This window comes from Phasianus colchicus, chromosome 11 (assembly GCF_987193195.1).
Source record: "Phasianus colchicus chromosome 11, bPhaCol1.hap1.1, whole genome shotgun sequence".
Lineage (NCBI taxonomy): Eukaryota > Metazoa > Chordata > Aves > Galliformes > Phasianidae > Phasianus > Phasianus colchicus.
The window spans coordinates 3,438,355-3,460,704 of NC_143446.1; the positions used below are offsets into that span (position 1 = coordinate 3,438,355).

Sequence of the window (22,350 nt, forward strand, 5' to 3'; positions counted from 1 at the left end):
TGGTGCTTTAATGACTTTGCCCCCATTCCTGGGATTCCTGCAGCCTGAGCAGGTGTGTTACCTGTGCTTCGCCTCTGTGCTGTGCCCTGGGAGAGACATCAGCCCAGGATCTGTGCCGTTGTCTTACTCCAGTGTTCTCCTCCATAGTTTTATTCCACCTTTACTCCACCTAGGTGTGAAGAGGGAGTTCCTTGCTCCTGAGGTTTGGGCACTGGCAGCAGGAGGTGTTAATGCTGGACTTGCAGCTAAGAACAGATGCCCACATCCCACCTCCACTCCTTACAGTGGAGTTTGTGGCCTCGGAATCATTGGGTTTGGCATTCTGCTCCGTGATGCCAGAGCAGGGTGTGAAGGAAGGCTGATGTCTGTGTGCTTCAGGCCCCCCCACGGGCCCAGGGTGACCTGGCAGCAGGGCTGTAGCTGCAAAAACCCCACAGCTGCAAAACCCCCACACAGAACCAGGTGGGTTGGTTTTGAATTGGCTTGTGCCATAGCAGCAGGGAAGCAGATGGACACCCCGAGCAAGGTCCCTGCTTTTCCGTGGCTCTCAGCCCACTGGCATGGCTGGGGGTTGTGGTGAGGAGTTGGGAGTTCTAGCCAGGCAGCCAAAGCCTTCGCCCTCTGCTTTCCAGCAAGAGGAGAATACCTATAAAAATGTGCACTGTGCAAAGAGCTTGTCAGTCTGATGGAGCTCGGTGACTCCTGAGGATCTTTAGGATCTTTAATTCCTCTTTCAGAAGCTTTCTTGGTCTGAGCTCTGCTTCATTTCGTAGCTTTCCCATTTTATGCTGGATGGTTAGAGCAGGAGTGTTGCTGCCAAAAAGCGTTTACAATGCTTTTCCTGAGAAACATTGAAAGTTGCAAGTCCAGGGCTGAGGCCCTGGCTGCTCTGCACGGATTGCTCAGTGGTAAATGCGTTCAGAGGAAGAGCTGTGGCAGTTCCACTCACTGAGCAATAAGTCAAGGCAGAGCTGCTCCATCGAGCTGTATCTTCATGCTTTGGCTTGGGGCTGCAGGGCAGGGTGCAGGAACTGCTGGAACAGCGAGATGCTTCCAAACAATGTGCTGGCCCTTAGCTACGCAGCCACTAAGGACATAAATGATGCTGTCTGTGTAACTGGAGTGCTGGAAACTGGCTTGCCTCGCTCCCTTGTCTGTCTCCCATCAGCTCTAATGCCTCGTGTCCCATTGGTAGCAGCAGTCAGGCTCCTGGTGTGGGGAAAGGCCTTGAGCCCATCCCTCCAGTCCTGCCTGGTGCCTCGAGCTCAGCTGATGGGAAATCATTGCTTAAAGAACGCTTCCAAAGACTCTCTTGAAATACTTCACTGTCTGAGGAATTCCATGGGATACTCAGAAGGTGATGATAAACCATTGGAATGTGGCTGCCTATCCATAAAACCATTCAGCGAAACAACGTTTAGACGAACGCAAAACCTCACTAAATCTCCCCTTTTTGGTGTGGTTTGGCACCTGCAGGCCTGGGGTTGTTTGCTCCTCGTGCTGGGACACACAGCGTGCTGCCAGGTGCCCCTTGATGCCACCAGCACAGCCGAGGTTTGCCTGTGTGCTGGTGTCCTAGGGGAGCCCGAGTGCAGTGCTCGATGCACAGGGCGGTTCTGGTGATAAAAATTAGGAAATACTTTGCTGAGTGACTGCACGTGCAAGGATCTCAGCATCCAAGCACTTCAGGAGCCATCGGAGCTGCAGCCTCCTTTTTCACATAGTTTGGAAACACGGTTCCAAAGGAAGACTTGGGGGTCTGCCCTGCCACCAGGCTCTCCCCCACCTCACTGACAGCTTCTGCTTGCTAATTTGACAGGTGAGGCTTTGTGCCTTTTATTTTTTTTATCAAACACAAAGCAGGTGGCTGGGATGATGGGCGAGTTTCCTTGGCTAAATGGGCGCTCCCAGGCTGACCTCTGCTCCTGTGTGGCTTCCAGCGCGGGGTGTGAGCAGGAGGCTGAGCTGGGAGAAGCTGCAGCGAGGTCTCCTGCCTTGCTGGACATGAGAATGTATCCCTCAGGGTCCATCCTCTTTTTGTGTGGGGTCCTTTGTACTTACCAGGACAAACTGTTCGGTGGAAGCAGCCTCTCTGATGAGGATATTCATTGCTTCCCTTCTGTGTGGGCTCTCCGAAGCCTCACGAGGGGATTTGTTCAGCCTTTAATACAATTAAGAAGTCAGGCAAGAGTTGCAAATCTGGTTGGTCTCGTTTGTTTCAATGTTCATAGCTGCATCCGAAGCTCACATCTGCACAGCACAGCGGGGCAGCATAGGGAGGGAGGATTTCTATGGCTTCAGCTGAGATTGCAGGTGCTGCTGGGGGCTGGGGAAGGATTTTGTCCCATGCAGAGCATGAGATGGGGGGAAGGACTCAGCCCATCAGTGGCAGGACAGTGCACAGAATGACATCTGCGATCCTCATTGCATTGACTTCTATCTAAGGTCGTTAGCTGGTGTGAATTGGACTCAGGCAACTGGTGGATGGTGAGTGACAAACAGGGGACAGGATGGTTCCTGCTGGAAAAGCCTTTGGTAACGCTGCTGCCTTCATCTCAGCATTATCTTGCTGAATTTGCCCCGAGCTATGGAATGCTGTCTTTACAAAAGAGAAATGGGGAGGAAAAATACCTATTTTATCTTGGTGCTCTGAGTTCTGTTTCTTCACGGAATCTTGGAATCTGATAAAGCATTCATATGCACGTATGCATACATGCCTGTTGTGTTTGTCTTCAAAATATGCATTTCTATAGCTTTGGTAGTAAAGAGCTCTTAAAACCAAAGAAGTTGAGGCTAACTTGTTTAATTGTTTAATTTCCTGTGACTTTCAGTACGAGCTTTAGCTTAGGTTAAACACAGAATGTAAGCATGAGGATGTTTATGCTCTGTAGCTCTGTTTCAGGCGAAATCAGGAGTTGTGTTCCTGAGGGGCTGGCTGTGGCAAATCGAGTGAAGTCAAAGCCAGGTTAAACTGAATGCCCTTAAGAACAAGCAGACCTTTGCTCTGCCCCGCTGCAGCTGTATATTTAGCCTATGTGCCCTTTCCAATTACAGCCAGGAGAAGACACCCGAGGAGGAATGTAAGTCATACCCGCCCTGAGTGCTGCCCTGGGATCCATCACAAAGTGCTTCTCGAGCCAGAAGCAGTGCCTTGGTAACTTCTCTCCATAAAACTGACCCCTCCCTCCCTCCCTCCTCCTTGGGGTTTAACATTTACCACGTCCACAGCCTCGTTCTGCACAGGGCTGAGCTTGGTGCATGCCTTACTCCTGATGCATCCATCAGCAGCCCCTTGCGCCCAGCCCCCGGTGCCTCTGTACCTGCTGTGCTCTGCCTGCTTCTCACCAGGGCAGTGCAGTTATTTCTCATGCAGGGTCCGTCCTGTATCCAGATAATCCCTTCTGGTGCTTCTTTGGAGGCCTGATGTCAGGACAGCACTGTGAAGCAGTCTTCAGTTGTTATTTGGAGTCCCCTCTGTGGATTTATCCTAATTTGCCTGTGTGCTGCCAGGACCGCGGCAGTTCTGGCTGCGATGTTCCTAATTACAGGGGAAAAAATGGTCTCTGAGGCATCCTAAATATTTGGGCCGATAATATCAGTTTCCTTTTAACTGAGCGCACTTGAAGATACGATCTGGGTTGTCTGTTTGGGAATAGCAAAGTGGGAGGAAGGGATTGATTGTGGTTGCTGAAGCTCTCATCAAAGGGAGAAGTCCCACCCGGCCAAAATCACTGCTGTGGTCACTTGTGCGGGTCTGGCGTGGTGATGGGTGGTGTGGATTCTCCTGAGCTCCAGGGCATCACAGTGGCACGTGCTGAGCATGGGTTTTGAGGGACCTGCAAGCAGGATCTCACAGCTGGGAGGCATCCACCTGGTCTTCTGGCAGAGTCAGGTCCGTGTGCAAGCGCCTGCTTCCTTCTTGGTGGTACAGAGCTCCATCTTGCAAAGAGAAGGTAATGACGAGTAGCAGGAAAGCTTCCCCTGAGCTATGAGTAGGTTAAATATCTCAGTGCTTACTCTAGCAGAATAAAAACTGCTTTGAGGTGTCGATTGCTGTGACCACTTCCCCTGCAAGCTCCGTGGAGCGGCTGTTGGCAGTATGACCTGAGGCAGCGAGTGACAGTTTGCAGTTCCCATCTGCAGAAGTTCTGCTCGTCTCTCTGCCCAGCACATACCTCAGCACAGCTGAGTTTTGTTGTTTTTTCCCCTAAATTGTTGCTCAGTGTCAGGGTTTCCTGTTGCTGACAACAGCTGTGCTGGAGATGAGCGGAACCTGCTACTTCATATTTGGTCTATGGTTACAGGCGTGCAGGACACGAATGCATTCAGCATTAAACCACAACTGCAGGGGTGAGCTTGTCTTTCAGAGAGGCATCCTGTCCCGTGCACGTCCTCACTGCACGTCTCTGCTCGGGGTGGGGGGCATGGCTTCGTGGAGGGAGAATGTCTGTCCCCAGCTTTGCCCGTCTGCTCATGCCAGCTGCGTGACAAATGTCCTGAGCAACTGTGCTCCTGCGTGTCCCTCCCATAACTCACCAGGCATGCAGAGGCTGGAGCTGGTGAGTGCCTGGGTCACTGCTGTGCTGGAGGGTGGGAGAAGCCCCCACCTGCCCAACCTCCCCCCGAAGCTCCCACAGCCGTGCACTGAGCAGCAGTAGGCACTGGGGCATGTGCAGCACTGTGCCCCTGCCCGCACCCAGCCATCCCACCACATTGCATCATTCCTCCTGCTTGCTGCCTCGACACGCAGCCACTGATGGGACTTGCCCAGAGATCCTCCTGTGGGAACATGCACAAGAGCTGTGCACGTACAATAGATGTGCTTTGGGAAGTTGCACCAGCCCATTGCATTCTGCTCCGAGTTGGCTTCCTTAGGGAGAGACCATTTGTTTCAGTGATGTCTTTATGGGGACAGTGGTAAGTAAGCAGCTCAGGTAGGTGGGATTCCTCCTTGCTCTCCTTAATTCTTTATTCGGAGCAGGACGTGGTAGGCAGCTACTCAGGCTTTCAGCGTGCAAGATTCAGAGGCATTAACATGCTGGCAGTGATTAATTACCACAGCCCACTGATGTGACTGTACTTGAGCAATTGGATTAGGTGCAGCTGTGCTGGGGCTCACGTTAGCAGGTTCTCGCTGGAGCTGCGATGCAGTTGGCCACACAGAAGCAGTTCCTAGGGCAGCTGCACTCCTGCTGGTCCTGCGGTGGGCAGTCAGCAAGGTCCTATGGCTGCCAGGAGCTGTGTTGTCCAGGTCTCGCTTTCGGCCCCATCTTCTAGCTGCTCTGTTCTGCCTTCCTGCATGTGAAGCAGTGCATATCCTTAGCACATCAGCAGGCCTTGTGCTTGCATGGAGCAGTCAGCTCCAGCATTGTCTTGGCAAGTCAGCATCATATCAGCATCACCCAGCAGGCCCGGCTGCGTGCTCCAAGATGAGGATTTGGCATCAGCAATCAGGCATCAACATTGGCGTGTGTGCTGAGCACCAAGGCCAAAGCAGATGTTGATCCCAGCTTTGATGTTTAATCCAGCGTTTTGGAGGTTCAAAGTGGAGACCCGAAAGAGCTCTCACAGAAGCAGGAGGATAAAGAGAAACTTGGTATTTTCATAAGATCAGACAGAGCAAAAACATCCTGAAATTCAGGACTAACCTGAACCTTTGTGGTGGTTCTGCCAAACAGGGCAGCGCGGATCCTGTGGAGAAGCTGGGGCGGCCCGGCAACCTGAAAGCAAGAGGATGAGCCCTGCAGCACGGTGATGCCTGCAGAGCAGAGAGCAGCACTGCAGAATTCTGTTTGATTTTTGGCTCTGTTCTGAGCTTGCATGAAACGGCAGAATCATGGAATGGCTTAGGTTGGAGGGGGCCTTAAAGATGTGTAGTTTCAACTCACTGAAGCAGGCAGGGATGCCAACCACCAGCTCAACTGCTCACCCAGGATCCCACCCAGCCTGGCCTCGAGCACATCCAGAGATGGGGCATCCACATCCTCTCTGGGCAGCCTGTCCCAGCACCTGGCTGGGCCTTCCTGATCCTCCCCGGCTCCGTGCTACTCACAGCTCGTGGAAGGTGATCCTGAGCACTGTTATCTTCTACCTGTGACTGAGCAGCCTCAAACAAGTGAGTCTGCGTTCTGCCAGTCACCGCACGTGAAATAGTTTGGCTGTAGCTCTTGAACTTCCCCGGAGGCGTCGTGCAGGTGCCCGTGCTTTTTCCACCCTCCCACGTTTGTTCTGCTGCGTGTCTGCACTTGTATCTAGACTCACAGCTCCGTGCTGTGCACAGGTGGGGGTCTGTCATGAAGAGACCATAGCTGGGGGCCTTGCTGTGGTTGTGGGGAGCTGCCCTGCCTTTGGTGCCAGGCTCTCACACTGTGCTGGGACCACCTCAGCTTATTGTTTGGTGAGGAGCTGTATTAAAGAGATTTCTTGGTGCTGTAGTGCTGTTCTTGCTTCTCCTGGCTTTTCTTTTGACAACGACTCCAGAATTCTTCCTGTACTTCCATCGTGCTCTGCTTCTGGGTACAGAGACTGTTCTGTGGTTTTCCTAAACGGAATTTGGAATTGGTGTGACCTACAGTTGTCAGACTGGAGCTGCACAGCCGGTGCTTGACTTGCCTGGCCGAGGGGCACAGGCAGTGCCTGCTGCCTGCTCCGGGGATTCTTTCTGCGGTGGGTGATGACTTCATCCTCCTCTCCTGCTTGCCACAGATATCAGGGGCTGGCTCCGTTCTGCCCAGGCGCTCCTACCCGTCGGACAGGATTACCCTGGGGCAAAGTTGGCTTAACAACACAGAGCCGCGCCATGGCAGCGCGTGGTTCTGCAGCTTTGCCAAGCGGGGGGCATTGCTGCTGTGGGGACACGGTGCCTGCCTCTGCAGGTGTGGCTGCAGCTTTGCACGGCTGCTGCTGGCTGCCCGTCTGTCCTGCTGTCTGCACGTCCGTCCCACGCAGGTGTGGAGACTCAGCTGTGAGCAGCAGCCGTGTTTCTGTGCTGATACCATCTCAGCTCCACAGCAGCCACATTCCTCAGCTGCTGCCTTCCTCCCCTGGCTGCAGCCGCTGATCCTGCCCACGCTTGCAGCACGGCTGCTCTCTTGTCCCTCTGTGCAGCAGGATCTTCCAGTGATGGGGCTGCAGGAGAAGCAGCTCATGGACAAGCTGCTGTGTGTGCAGACTCTATGGAGGCTGAGAGCCTCTACTTTCTTATAGCCCTGTGCAGAGTGACAGTGTCCTGGTTTCCCACTGTGGCAGTCAGTGGCCTCACCAGGACCTCCTGCAGAGCCTTGTTCTGTCTCCAGAACTCATTCAGAACAAGATGTGCAGAGCGTGTTGGAAGTTCTCTGGGTACCTGTTGTGGTAGTTCTCCTCTTGTTGAGGTGACTTCAAACTCATCCAAATTCACCGCGTCCAAAATCCATCCACATCCCTGTGCCATTTGATGTGTGTCAGATTCTCATCTGCTAACAAGGCAGGGAGCTGGTAGGAGCTGTGGCCTGCAGGAAGTGAGACTTGCCTTTACCTCTCCAGCTGTTCCATTTCTGGTGGTGACAGTCTCTGGAGAGGCAGCTCAGGTGTTTGACTCTGGATAAAGACCACAGTGTTGCCTTTGGGAAGAGGCTGGATTTGGTTTCTCTGTTACTCAGCCCGATGTGCTCCTGTCCTGGGCTCTCCTCTGGCCCAGCATCTCTCACTGACCCCCTCCCAGCTGATTCCCAGGGCTTTCCAGCACTGTTTTCCACCTGTGCTGTTTCTCCTGCCTTTCACTCGAGGCCTTTCTGAGACTGGCAATGCTCAGATCAGATATCTGCCTGACAAATGCTGCAGGTTACCGTGTTCAACTCACAATCCCACTGCCCCTGGGTGCTTCCTTGCGGTGGCACAGAGGTGTCAGCCCTCTGCCCGCAGGTGGGGAAGGCCTGTTGCAGGGTGAGGACCCTTCTCCCTTCTGTGCCAGCCTTTGCACAACCCCTCTGCCTTCTCCCTTCTGCAGTAGGCCTGGCTGTGCAGCCGCGTGGCCTCCGGGCGCACCATGCTGCAGCAATGGCTGACGGGCTGCAGGATTTGGGAGTGGATTAAGTTTCATCTCGACAAGCAAACAGCTCCAGGGGTGAGGAACGCTGAAGCATCCTCAGCCCAAGGACTCAGTGTCCAGAATAGCACAAGCTCTGCGTCAGCCTCAGAGCACCCACAGCGTGCTCCAGCTTTGTTCGTTAGCTGGGCGGATGCAGAACCCGCCCTGTGATAGCTTTGCACAGGGCAGCTCCCAGCCCTGCTCACACAACTCTGCACCCAGGGCAGCAGGAGGTGTGCGAGGGCAGCCAGGCGTGCACCCCCAGCGTGGGAGCTGTGCTGGGGGCTGTGGCTGTTGGTCGTGAGGAGGGCAGGGTTTGCTCTGGGATTTCGGAGCTGCTGCTCTCAGCCTGGGAAATAAAGGGTTGGTTAAAGGTGCCTGAGCACCTGGGTCCATGGTAGTCCAGTTCCAAGTGCTCTCTTGGCCTCACGTGCGTAGCTTGCTCGGGTCTGATCCTAGATTGCATGTTGCTGGCCCCAGAGTCAGGTATGAACACTGGTGAATCCCACAGGCTGGAACAGAGCACAACTGGTTTGAGAAGCCAGGCTATGGGGCGGAGGAGAGGAAGAATCTGTAAGCATCTGTCATGCATTGAGTATCAAAGGTTTCTAGGGACCTTCATGCTGAGTAATCAGCATTTAAATGTGCTGCTGCCCCAGCCTGAGTGCAGCTTGCCTCCAAAGACCCCTCTGCGCTGTGCTCTGCCACCAGCTGTGTCTGCCCAGAGCCTGGGGCCAGCGGGTGCTCCAGGAGCAGCAGAACTGTGTGCATGGAAAGCATTGCTTTAGAGATGCTGTATATCAGGAAAAGAGCTGGGAAGCTCTCTCTGATAGTGTCAACTCTTAGGGTTTAATCCAAAAGCAAATTAGAACAAACAGGTGGAAGGTGGGAAGCCCGGTGCCCATCACGAGGAGATCTGTGCGTGCTGGCTGGCTGGCTGGGGATTGCGATTAATTTGCAATTAATTCGGTTTCCTTTCTTCACCCAGGTTGCCAGGACCCTTAGGATGAGGCTGCTGTGAGGAGTGGCAGATCCACTGCCCGCACTGCCGTGCCTGCACACCCCACCCCACATCCCTCCTCCTGCTGGAGCGCCGTCCGAGAGCCACTGGGCAGAATGACTGTTGGATGTGTCCTGCAGCCCCCGTTCCTGGGGAGGACTTTGCTCCCGGTGCTGCTGCTCGCAGCCTCAGCTCACTGCCACTGGCCCAGCGAGCCAGCAGAAGTGCTGAAGGACTGGGAAAACCAGCTCGAGGCCTCCATGCACTCCGTGCTCTCAGACCTCCGAGAGACTGTGCCGGCTGTGGTGGGGATACCAGACAGCTCTGCCGTGGTGGGCCGCTTCTTCAGAGTCTCCATCCCCACAGATTTAATTGCTTCCAATGGAGAAGTAGTCCAGGTGAGAAATGGCATTCCTTGGGGCTCATTTTCAGTCGTTTGTGGGGTTACCACGAGAATGCGGTGAAGTTGCTGCAGAGCTCCCTTCAGGCTTTGTAGGGCTGTGGAAGAAGGACATAGATCTTTCTCACCTCTCTGCAAAGTTTCTTTCCTCTATGGTAAGGCTGTTTTTGAGACGGCTGCTCAGGTTTGTTGGCTGCATTGAAGCTGTAAAGCACACAGCCCCTGGCACGGTGGGGAGATGCTGCCTCGGGATCGGGGCAGCTGTGCATTGCCTGAGACTGCTGCCGTGACACTCGGGGAGCCTGCTTCACTATGGTAACAAAATACTGCCAGACAAACAGGCTGTGTTCTGGGAGCAGGGCTCTGTTCTGTGTTTGACGTAGTCTTTCCTGACCTTGTCCCTAAGTCCTCTTGGGAAGATCAGAACCTTTCTTTTCGTCTGACCTACTGGCACTGCGGACATCCAAAAACTAAGCTTTGTAAGCTGTCCTGGGGGCAAGGAAGTGTTGGGGCAGGCTGGAGGAGGACAGACGTGCTGCCAAACAGATACTTGTTCAGCTCTTGTCCTTTTCTGGAAGGGTGCTGAGAAGTTGTCTCAGCATCTGCTGGAGAGCTCAGGAAAATTCTGTTTTTGAAAGAAAGCAGAATTCCAATCTTAGTTGTTGGTTTTTTTTCCGAAAGTAGAATTGAAAAATACTTTTAAAAATCCATTTTTGGAAAATGTTGTAACAGAGCAAACTTCGAGTGCCTTTCAGAAGATCAGAGGCAGATAGAGCAACTCAGGAGGCATCCTGACATCTCAGCCTCTCCTTGCAGGCAGGTTTGTTTTAGCTGTGCATGCTGTTGTGCAATTACATCAGTCCGGATTCACCATCTCACTGTCTCCAGCTCTGGGATTGCAGCATCCTGATGGCAGGTAGAAAATCTGAAGAATGCATCTGTTATTGACTGTCAGATGGGGGGATAGAGACGTGTGGTGGGTGAGCCCTGGGGTTTGCTGGAGGTGGGGTGGGCTGGTTTCAGAGCAAGGGTTGTGATGATTAATGAAACTGGTGGAGAGTGGTGGTGGCTGCCCTACTTGAACCACTGCCAGGTGGGGGTTTGTTAGCACAGGACACTGATGTGAGGGTAGCAGGCTTCAGCTCTGGAGGGAGCAGACTCTTCAGTGTGGATCTTTGTGAGCAGGAGAGTTGTTCAGGGCTGCTGTGCCCGTGAGCTCTGCCTGGTTTGTGGCTTGGTGTGTGGTGGGTGCTGCTGCCAGCACCACGGGAGCTTTATCTTTCCCTGTGAATTCACTGGAGGAAACTGTCAAGATCTTGTGCTACAGAAATGATCGCTTTGGTTTTGAGCTTTGTTGCAGACTGGCTTGTTTTGGTGTTGTCTAGTGGCTACTTTGATGGCAAGAAGGCATTCTCAGTGCTTGTTCAACACCACAGCTGCATCACTCTCCTCCTCCTGGCGCAACAGTCGTCTTTGATAGCTGTAGGGTGGCTCTGTGGTGTGTTATTTCAGCCCCATCTAATAGCTCCGAACAATACTTCTGCCACTGGTGTCAGGGAGTCTTTGCTGATAGCAACAGATGCTTGGAGAGCAGCAAAGGGAGCGTGCTGGAGCGGGGCTGGAGGAGCAGTTGCTGGCTGGGATGTAGATCAGCAAAGGCTGGGAGCAATTTCCACGCTCATACGTGGGTTTGCCTGAATGCACATTGCATCTGTTCACCTTGAAATTGATTTTAAAAGTGAGGCAGGCTCTGTGGCAGTGCTCCTGGCCTCACTTAGCAGGCATCTGGAAGGGCTCTCCCTTGCACCAAGAGCTGTGTTGGCTGCTGAGTGAGGCCAGCCTTCCCAATGGGGATCTGATTCCTGGCGTACAAAGGCAATCCTGGAGTGCTGGGGTGCTTTCAGGGCAAGCTGTTCTGCTCTTTTTCTCAGGCTGCCTCAGCCAGAGCAGTGATAACATGGTGCATTTAGGGGAAGTTTCTCACTCAGAGGGTGGTGAGGCACTGGAACAGGTTGCCCAAGGAGGCTGTGGATGCCCCATCCCTGCAGGCATTCAAGGCCAGGCTGGATGTGGCTCTGGGCAGCCTGGTCTGCTGGTTGGCGACCTGCACATAGCAGGGGGTTGAAATGAGATGATCATTGTGGTCCTTTTCAACCCAGGCCATTCTAGGATTCTATAGTCTGGATGTTGCTAAATGAGTTACTTGACCCCTAATGAGAGAGAGTAGGGACACCCTTTTGAGATGTAGCAGTGAATCAGTGCTTACAAGGAGATGTACTTGCCTACGTTCAGTCCCCTTAAATTTCTAGGAAGCTGGATATCATCTCATTTAGAAGAAAAAAAATTGAGCAATTGATACACGACATCCCCCAAACCTCAGGAGCCTGGGAGTGGTGTGGCTGCTCCATTTCTAGGCAATTCCCACCGATAGGTTCAGTCCTCACTGTGGTGGGGGGAGCCCCTTGAAGCTGCCTCTCGGCTCCTCTCCCTGCTTGTTAGCAGATTCCAGCCGCCTGCAGACAAAGTAGTTTTCTCTGCATACTTGGTTGTGGGCTGGAAACAACGGGCAGCATTGGCAGCGCTGCGGAGGAGTGCCTGGCAGGCGCCTGCCCAGCTGCGTGGGCTCACTGCACAGTCAGGTAGTGCTGCTGCCAGCAGGCACCAGTGCTTCCCTGCTAACCCCCAGCCAGCTTCAGAGCAGGTGAGGAGCACGAAAGCAAGTTTATTCCAGTGCGTTGGAGCAGCTCGTCAGAACGCAGAGGTGGATGTGCAGATGAAGGAGCAAACCCTGACCTGTTGCATCCCTGCAGCCAGCAGGGCAGCGTGCTCTGCTGCGTCCTGTTGTTGAGAAACTCATCGCACCCAGGGTAAAAGCAGTTGGATTTCCTGCTCTTATTGCTTCCATTTGAAGGCTGTTCCAGAATTGGGCTACTCTGATTAAAAATGCAACTTCCAGCCTAAATTTAGAGATAGCTAGAAATATTTGTGCTGCCCTTTAGCCTGAATCTCTCTTCCACCTTCATAATATTTACTTCCTTTATGTATTTAAAAGTGACAGGCATGTTCTCCTGTCTTGATTTGATTAAATTAAACAAGCCAATCTCTTTAGTCTTTCCCCATAAAATAAGCTTTCTTTTCCTCTCCTCATTTTGCAGCTGTCTTCTGCACCTCTTCCAGCTTGAGTTTATTTTTCTTGTGGGTGCCTGACCAGAGCTATACAAAGTACTGCAGGCAAAATGTTACTGGAGCCTTGTATAAAACTTCCTTTTCTCTGCTATAAATACCCCATCCCATAATTGTGTGCTTTTCCATGTCTGCCTTTGGCTCAAACCCTATGTGATCAGCTGGAATACCCAGGGCTGTAGTCTTTCTCCTTCCAGTTCATGAGGTCCCAGGAGAGCACATTAGCCAAGGTGAGTGGTCTGGGATTTGGTGTGACCATTCTTGTTCTCAGTGAGGTCTGGGAGTGCAACCTCTAAGGTTGTCCCATTCTCCCTGCGTGCAAATCTGTGCCTCCCATCGCTGCCTGAGTGACAGCAGATAATCGATGCAAGGGCAGCAGCACTAACACTTACAGCACTGTTGTCAGAATTTGGAACAGTGGCTTTTGCAGCAAGTGCAGCTCTCTTCTCTCAGCACCCCCACTCACATCAGGAAAGCCAACGCCAAGTTAAAACCAGACAAAGGACAGCATTGACGTGGTGATTGCCCCCGTCCTGGCTCCAAGAAGCTGATCTGGCTGCTGGGGAAGCTGTTGCAAAAAGCATCTGATGTCTGCAGGAGAGGCTTTCTGGTGCCAAACTGTGAACCAGAGGCAGCGTTTCTCCAATCTGGTTGCAGGAAACAGGAGACATCTGGGCTTCCAGCTTCTCTCCAGGAACACCGGGCAGTGCCCCCAGATCTGAACGTTAGGTGCAGTCTCAAGGCATGCAGCTCAAACACAACTGTTAGGTCATTTCCTTGAACTTCTGCCATTTGTAGCCATCTACAAAGCCAGGCAGAGCTGGGGAGCACAGTGACAGAGGGGGCCTGGGGCAGGTCCCAGCAGCATATCTGCTCAGCCAGAATTGAAGGCTCCAGGTGAGCACTCCTGGGGAGGAGTCCACTCCTGATGTGCTCCTGATGTGTTGGAGGTGCACGGCATCACTGGGGCTTTGTGGGGAAAGTAGATGGAGCACGTAGCAGGGCCCCAAGGAGCTGCTGCTCTGTGCAAGCATAGCTGGTGGTGAAGTGATGACAGCAGCAGAACTAACTCAGGCAGCTGCTGTGTGTGGTGCATCTGTGCTGAGGGTTGGTGAGGCCATCTGAGCGCCGGGTAGCAATCTGGGCAAACAAAGTCTTTGCTTTCCAGGCAGGAGCCTGATCTTTCCAATGGTTGTTCTGCCTGCCATTTGCTGGAGTGGCTCTTGCTACACAGCTTTGCTCTCACCAGCCCTCGGGGGCCTTGTTTTAGGGCTGGAGGAGTCCTGGCATTAGAATTGGCCATCAGCGCCGTGCCTCAGGGTCCTCATGGTGCACTGAGCAGAGGCTGCTGGGCACACTGAGCTGTATGGAAGGGAAACACTGCAGCAGCTTCACCTCTCTCCCCAGTTTCCTTAGACCTTGACTAAGAGATGAAGCAACAGCAGCTATTTACAGGGGCTGTGCTGGGATAAAGGTGATGTCTGGAGCAGGTCCAGGCAAAGGGCTTCTTGGGCAGGGCACTGCCTGAGAGCAATGCTGCAATTGGGGTGATAAGAGGAGCTGATAAGGCTGCTGTTGGGGGGCCGAGGGACTGCTTATCTCCTTCCTGCAGCAAAACAGTTGGGGAGTTTGGCATTTTCAGTGCACGCTTAGTAACAAGCTCTGAATTTGGAGGAGTGGAAAATGTGACTCAATCTAATTATAAACCAGCTCTTCAGACAGGCTGGGAAGTTCCTTGTTTTGTCCTGCTTGGCCGAGCTGCTGCCCTGAGCATCCGGGGAGACTGAAGCAAGACGGGAAGCAGCAGCACCCTGTGCACAGCCTGACCCGGGGCTGCCAGCCCCACTCACCTCTCCTTGCCCCTCTTCCCAGATCCCTGTGATGTGCTGGTGGCAGGAGGAAGGCACAGGGCTGGCAGCACCGAGCCCCCAGTGCTCGGCATCCCCGCCCCCTGGTATTTTTGCTTCCCTTTGGGCTTTTGCTTACAGAAAGTTGCTCTGAGGGAAGATCCTGCCCCGAGCTGCGTTTTGGGGCCACGTCAGGCTTTTCCTGCCCCACATTCACCCCCAGCCGTGCCATAGGGCAGCGCGTGGGCCGCACCACGACAAAGCGGCTGCACAAACCGCAGCCACAGCCCCGTGAAAGGAGGGTTTCTTGGGACGCTCCGTGTTCTGCCACGACCTCCAGTGAAGCAGCCGCTGTGTTCCCTCGCCCAGGCCCGGTGGGACTCTGAATGGTGCCCTTATAGCAGGAGCGAGGGCACGGCAGGGAATGGCATGGCTGGGGGCGGCCGCCCGGCGCAGGGCCAGCGGGTGGCTCAGGGCGGTGCTGGGGGAGCAGAGCGGGGCGGCTGTGTGTGTGCAGCTGCCAGGGAGCAGCTCTGTGCTCGCTGCACCCACCTCACTCCCAGCCTCCCAGGGCAGGTGGGGAGGCTCAGGCTGACTCTGGCTGTGCCCTCTGCTACAGTCCTGCACAGTGCTGGGGCTCAGCTGACGTGCGTCTGCTGTCACAGACATGAACACGGGGAGAAGGGGCGGCAAAGAGCTGCAGGAGGACCTATCACAGAATCACAGAATGGCCAGGGCTGGAAGGGACCTCAAGGATCATGAATCTCCAACCCCCCTGCCACACGCAGGGCCACCAACCTCCACATTTAATACCAGCCCAGGCTGCTCAGCGCTCCATCCAACCTGGCCTTGAACACCTCCAGGGATGGACGGGGCATCCACAGCCTCTCTGGGCAGCTGTTCCAGCACCTCACCACTCTCATAGGAAAGAACTTCCCCCTGACATCCAACCCAAATCTTCCCTCCCTCAACTTCAAACCATTTCCCCTTGTCCTGCTGTCACTCACCCTTTCAAAGAGTTGATTCCCCTCCTGTCTGTAGGCTCCCTTTAGGTACTGAAAGGATGCAACAAGGTCACCCCGCAGCCTTCTTTTCTCCAGGCTGAACAAGCCCAGCTCCCTCAGCCTGTCTTTGTAGGGCAGGTGCTCCAGCCCCCTGATCATCTTTGTGGCCCTCCTCTGGACCCTCTCCAACAGCTCCCTGTCTTTCTTGTACTGGGGGCTCCACACTTGGATGCAGTATTCCAGATGGGGCCTCACAAGAGCAGAGTAGAGGGGAACAATCACCTCCCTGTCCCTGCTGGCCACCCCTCTGCTGATGGAGCCCAGGATCCCATTTGCCTTCCGAGCCACAAGGGCACACTGCTGGCTCATGTTAAGTTTTTCATCTATCAGGACCCCCAGGTCTTTCTCCACAGGGCTGCTCTCAAGGCCCACTCCTTCTCTGGGACTTTGTAGGAGAGGGCACGGGCAGTGGGAGCATGGAGTCCTCGGCTGCCTGGGTAGCGAAGGTCCCTCAGCACAGGGCTGGGGAGCCTCCCTGCTGCCCCCAGCATTCACCTCCACCCAGCAGGGCTGTGTCCTGGCACCGCGGCCGTCCTGGCATGGGATCACTGCCTGCTTTCTGCAGGATTCCATGGGAGGAGGAGGACTGAATACTTGGAGGATTAGAGGGGACTTTTGTAAGCAAGAATGCTGGTTTTTTCTGCCTGAATTCCCTCGGAGGCAGCAGCTCTGCTCAGAGCTTGTTTGCTTCTCTTTGTCTCGTTGGCTACAAGGGCTCTGAGCTCCAAGTTTGAAAAACAAATCAAATGGAGCTATCTTAGTTTATGAGCTGCCTGCCTGCTCCTAGCCGGCCTAAAAATAACAGCAGTGCATGTGTGCTGGGAGCGGGGTCTCGGAGCAGCCAGACCCCTGTGTGGATTTAAAATTACTCGTTTTGTGATGGTCTTCAGCGTGCTGCCAGGCTGCTGTAACCTTTAGCCGATAAGCATTGGTTTACAATTATCTCAGCTATCGGAAAAACAAAGGCGGCCCTCTTTTCTTGAGCAACAGCAGAGTTGTTTTGAAAGCAGAGCTCTGCGGAAAATGATGGGGCTTAAGGCTGATATTTATGGTGTGCGTGGAAAGCTGGGAAGCTGTACATGAAAGAGAGAGATCCCGAATCATTAACCGTGTGCAGCCTCGACAAATACTGTCGGAAGCGATACTGGGAGGAAATGCTGATAGAAAGGAGTCTGGAGCTCTGCTCACGTGCAGCACAGTTCCCTAACAGCAGTGACGTGACCAGGACAGAGCTACGTGGAGGGCTTTGCTGGAGCCTAACACGAGTCCTTAAGGATGGGAGTTGGGTCAGACCTGGCAGTGTCCCCACGAGGTTCTGCTGGGGGTGCCAGCAGTGCTTTTCCCTCTATATGCTTCAAGGAAGAGCAGGAGAGAAGTTGGTCCTGAGCAGTTGGCCTCCACCTCCAAGACCCTGCCATGTCTGCCAGAAAAAGCTGTTAAAGTAAAGCTGGTAAAGTAGTTTTCAAAGCATAAAAAGTCACAGTGAGCCATGTCTCACTCTGTTCTTTTGGCACGTGAGGTTGGGCACTATTTCTGAGTCATTCTGGTTATCAAACAGCAACGTGAGGAGCACACAAGACCGTTGGTTGTGTGCTGGGAGCCTTTTCCAGCAACTTGGGTTGTACAGCAGCCACAGGGAAAAGGGAGCAGCCGAAGGCCTGGCTCACAGGGAAGCTCAGCAGCACGTGACCCTGTGATTAGTGGCTCGCAGAGCACACGGATGAGGGAGGCTTGTCCCACATACAGTCTGAAATTACACGTCCTGCTTGCATCTAACCACTCGCTGTTAAAGTCTGCGTTCTTCTTGACTGGGTGAGTCTCAGCAGCACTGTGGCCACGTCCCCCTGTGTGTTTGCTCCTCACCTCTCCACAGGCGTGTTGGTGGCTCCTGGTTCTGGAGCAGGTCCTGCCACTGTCCCCATCTGGAGCAAGGAGTGCCCGAGGAAGGACAGCCTGTCCTCGCCAAGGAGCCCAGCCCATGGGCTCAGCTGAAGGGCTGGTGCTCCTTGGGGCTGCCAGGGTCATGGCAGCTCCTAACCCTGCCGTGGTGGAGAGGAGGGTGCCAGCACTGCCAGAGCCTGCAGCTTTCTGCTGGCAGAAAGGGGTGAGCAGCAGAACTGGATGAGAGGGCATCACATCTTGAGCCCTGGACCTGGAAGGGCTACATTGGTGTTTAAGGTCCTTGGGACTTTCTACCTCTGGTGCAAAGAGGAATCTTTATTTTGTGCTCTCTGACACTATGGCTTGGGCGTTAACTGAAAGATGTGCTAACAGCTTTAAGCTCTGCTCCACAAACCATACCATGCCTTGTGACACACTTTCTGGCCTGCCCAGGCTGGCAGAGCGGGGCTGATTCCTGCAGCCCTCCGCTGCTCTGGCACACAGCGTCCTCATGCTGCTCCCAGCAGGTTCCCAGCCCCTGTGCTATCCTTGCAGACAGCCTCCTCCTGCTCTCCTTACCCTTTTGAAGTAGCAGCTTTGTTCTTAGCAGATGAAAAGCACAAAAGTAGCCAGCGGAGAGAGACCTGGTTGTGCTGCAGCTCTGCGAGCCTTTCTGCAGGGCTCTTGGGCACCCAGGTTTTCAGAGCAGGACCCTGTGAGGCTGCTTTCCCCGTGGGACTTCTTGAGCAGGCCTGGTAGTGCTGCCGAGGGGAGTGGGCTGTTCTCTGCATGGGCAATGAGGTGGGGGAACCAGAGCCCTGAGGGATGAGCAGTGCCTGCTGAGAAAGAGGGAGCTGTGATCCTGCGTTGCCTTCTGCCCATCTGCACCTCGAGCCCTATAAAAAAAGCATTGCTGTGACCTAAAAGCCGTAGGTAAACAGTGAACTGGAGTCCTGAGGCGTCTGTGGTCTGCAGCTTTATTTCTTGTCTGTGAAAGCAAGTTACTGTATGAAAGTGAAATCCTGCAGGCCGGTGACCTTTGCAGCGCTTGATGAGATCCTGTGGTCCTTCAGGTCTTAGGGACCTGTGCACCCTGCAGAGCCTGTCCTTGTCACCATGCCGAGGGGATGACACCGGCTGCCCCGCTCCCACCAGGCCGTTCCTTCCCCAGTTGTTACCTTTCAGGTTTTTTCTCCTTTTAATTAAATGTTATTGCTGGTATAATCTGTCCTGATGCCGTACTTCTAAAAGCTCTTTTTTCTCTTCTTTGGCAGGTCTCCGAGGCTGGGAAGGAGTCCTTGCCTTCGTGGTTACACTGGAACGCGGAGAGCAGCTCCCTGGAAGGGCTGCCCCTGGACACGGACAAGGGTGTGCACTACATCTCGGTGACCACGCTGCAGCCCTTCCCCAACGGCAGCTACGTGCCGCAGGCCGCCAACGTCTTCTCCGTGGAGGTGCACCAGGAAGACCACAGCGAGCCGCAGTCGGTGCGAGCGGCAGCCCAGGATATGGGCGACACCGCGCCGTTCGTGTGCGGTGCGGAGGAGCCGGTCACCATCCTGACCGTCATTCTGGATGCCGATTTGACAAAAATGACACCAAAGCAGAGGATTGAACTTTTAAACAGGATGAGAAGCTTCTCAGAGGTGGAGCTTCACAACATGAAGTTGGTTCCTGTTGTAAATAACAGACTCTTTGACATGTCGGCTTTCATGGCCGGGCCGGGAAACGCGAAGAAGGTGGTGGAAAACGGGGCCTTGCTCTCGTGGAAACTGGGCTGTTCTTTGAGCCAAAACAGCGTCCCCAACATCAGCAAGGTCGAGGCCCCGGCCAAAGAGGGGACTATGTCTGCCCGCCTTGGCTACCCTGTAGTTGGCTGGCACATCGCTAACAAGAAACCTCACCTCCCAAAAAGGATGCGGCGGCAGATCAACGCCACCCCCACGCCTCTGACTGCCATCGGACCCCCCACCACCGCCGCTCAAGAGCCGCCGACGAGGATTGTCCCCACCCCGACGTCGCCCGCCATCGCTCCCCCCACGGAGACAACGGCCCCGCCGGTCAGGGAGCCCATCCCGCTGCCGAGGAAGCCGACGGTCACCATCAGAACAAGGGGCCCCATCGTGCAGACGCCCACCCTCGGGCCGATCCAGCCGACCAGGCTGGTGGAAGGCACTGGGACGGTCTCCGTGCCGATTCGCCCCACGATGCCCGGCTACGTGGAGCCCACCGCGGTGATCACGCCGCCCACCACCACCACCAAGAAGCCCAGAGTCTCCACTCTGAAGCCCGCCACGCCGTCCACTACAGATTCCTCCACGGCGACAACACGCAGACCTACCCGGAGGCCCAAAACGCCCCGTCCCACGAAGCCCCCCGGCACCACCCGCTCCCCAATCTCCAAGCTGACCACCGCCTCCCCTCCCACCCGCGTCCGCACCACGGCCAGCGGCGTCCCCCGGCCCTGGGAGCCAAACGAGCCGCCCAAGCTGACGAACCACATCGACAGGGTAGACGCGTGGGAGGGGACTTACTTTGAGGTGAAAATACCCTCGGATACTTTCTACGATAAGGAAGATACCACCACTGACAAGCTGCAGCTGACCTTGAAGCTGAAGGAGCAGCAAATGATAGAGGAGAATTCGTGGGTCCAGTTCAACAGCACCAGCCAGCTCATGTACGGCATGCCGGACCGCAGCCACGTGGGGAAACACGAGTACTTCATGTATGCCACTGACAAAGGGGGGCTGTTTGCCGTGGACGCTTTTGAAATCCACGTCCACAAACGCCCGCATGGGGACAAATCCCCGGTGAAGTTCAAGGCCAGGCTGGAAGGAGACCACAACGCGGTGGCAAATGACATCCATAAGAAGATCATGCTGGTGAAGAAGCTGGCCCTGGCGTTCGGCGATAGGAACAGCAGCACCATCACGGTGCAGGACATCACCAAGGGCTCCATCGTGGTGGAATGGACCAACAACACGCTGCCTCTGGAGCCCTGCCCCCGCGAGCAGATCCGGACTTTGAGCAAAAAGATTGCGGATGACTCCGGGGGGCCGAGCCCGGCTTTCTCCAACATCTTGCAGCCGGAGTTCAAACCTCTGAACGTGTCGGTGGTGGGCTCCGGCAGCTGCAGGCACATCCAGTTCGTCCCCGTGATGAAGGACGGCAGGGTGATCTCAGAGGCAACGCCGACGGTGGCGGCTGGGAAGGACCCCGAGAAGAGCAGCGAAGACGACGTGTACCTGCACACCGTCATCCCCGCCGTGGTGGTGGCCGCCATCCTGCTGGTGGCCGGCATCATCGCCATGATCTGCTACCGCAAGAAGAGGAAAGGGAAGCTGACCATCGAAGACCAGGCCACGTTCATTAAGAAGGGCGTGCCCATCATCTTCGCCGACGAGCTGGACGACTCCAAGCCCCCGCCGTCCTCCAGCATGCCCCTCATCCTGCAGGAGGAGAAAGCCCCGCTGCCCCCCCCGGAGTACCCCAACCAGAGCATGCCCGAGACCACGCCGCTCAACCAGGACACCATCGGGGAGTACACGCCGCTGCGGGACGAGGACCCCAACGCGCCGCCCTACCAGCCGCCCCCCCCCTTCACCGCTCCCATGGAGGGGAAGGGCTCCCGCCCGAAGAACATGACCCCCTACCGCTCCCCACCGCCCTACGTGCCCCCTTAACGAACGGGACGCTCGGGGGGGAGACAGGGCCTCTGGTCCCACACCGGTGCCGCCTGCGGGCCGGCCACCCCCTTGCCGGCCGGGAAGCCGACATCCCAGCCTGCTCCCAAGCAGGCCCCCCTGCGGCTGTGCCCACCGTGCCGGAGCGCCCGTGGAACCTGGGGGACACTTGTTTTATTTTTGCCTAACAAGCTTTGGTTTTATTTTATTCATAGAAAAATTCTCAGCTCGAAACCGCCTTTCTGGCGGCGGGCTTCCGGGCACGGCTGGGGCCGGCGCGGAGGGCAGGGAGGGGGGGACGAGCAGGCAGCACTGGGGTGGCACTCTGGGTCTCCGCTGTTTGCCTTTAACACTAACTGTACTGTTTTTTTCTATTCACGTGTGTCTAGCTACAGGACGTAACATGAAAGGTAGCCTAAAAAATAATTAAATTCAAGGGACTTTCTGAAGTCGATGTTTTTAAGTTTTTACATTTAATCTGCTGTTCACCTAAACTCATGTATAGTTCTGGGGGCGTGGGGGGGGGAAGCGCTACGCTGCAGGTAAAGCTCCAGGGGTGTCATAGGTTTAGGTAGAGGGGTGGCCATAGAGGACAGCCGGCCCCGGTGCTGGGGGCGGAGGGCTCTGGCTTTGTTTCATTGATTTTTCTTTTTTTTAATCGAAGCGATCCTGTTTTTCTCACGCATCACAACACAGCATGGGGTCAGCCTGGAGCGGGGGGCGCTGGAGGGAGGCGAGCCGGGCCCGCATCGCCCTGTGTGCCGGTGGGGCTCCGTGCAGAGGCAGCCCCTGGGCGTGGGGCGTTCGGGAGCTGGGGAGGGGTTCCGTAGCGCAGTGCCGTCCATCACAGTGACTTCTCGTGGGGGGCGATGCTGGGTGGGCCACGTGGCTGTGTGCACAGGGCTGGGGGCTGCCGGGAAAGGTGGGGGGAAAATAAATAAATAAATAAATAAATAAAGGATAAAAAGAAAAGGAAAAAGAAAAAAAGGGGAAAAAAAAGGGGGGAGGGGGGGAAACAAACAAACAAACGAACAAAAAGCGCCAGGAATAGTGAATAGTCAGAACAATCGGTGAAGTCTCAAATCTAATTTTTTTACTAAATTTTTGATACAGCCTCAAATTGTTTTATTAAAAAAGAAAAAGCATTAAAGATGGGTAACGCTGACAGCAGTCTGTTGGGCTCCGCTTCTTGGGACCCTCCGCGGACCCGCCCCGCCCCGCCCC

At 54.9% G+C, this 22,350-nt stretch overlaps 1 protein-coding gene across 7 annotated transcripts in view; it reads left to right on the forward strand.

The window, feature by feature from the left end:
• Positions 1–21,571, forward strand: part of DAG1 (dystroglycan 1) — a 39,139-nt gene extending 17,568 nt beyond the window's left edge. For all 7 annotated transcript variants that reach the window (XM_090147986.1, XM_090147980.1, XM_090147984.1 and 4 more), the window contains 2 exons: positions 9,057–9,466; positions 18,718–21,571. In XM_090147986.1, the coding sequence (XP_090004112.1) occupies positions 9,185–9,466; positions 18,718–21,126 (2,691 nt within the window). In that variant the 5' untranslated portion in view covers positions 9,057–9,184 and the 3' untranslated portion in view covers positions 21,127–21,571. The remainder of the gene's footprint in view (positions 1–9,056; positions 9,467–18,717) is intronic.
• The last annotated feature ends 779 nt before the right edge of the window (positions 21,572–22,350 follow it).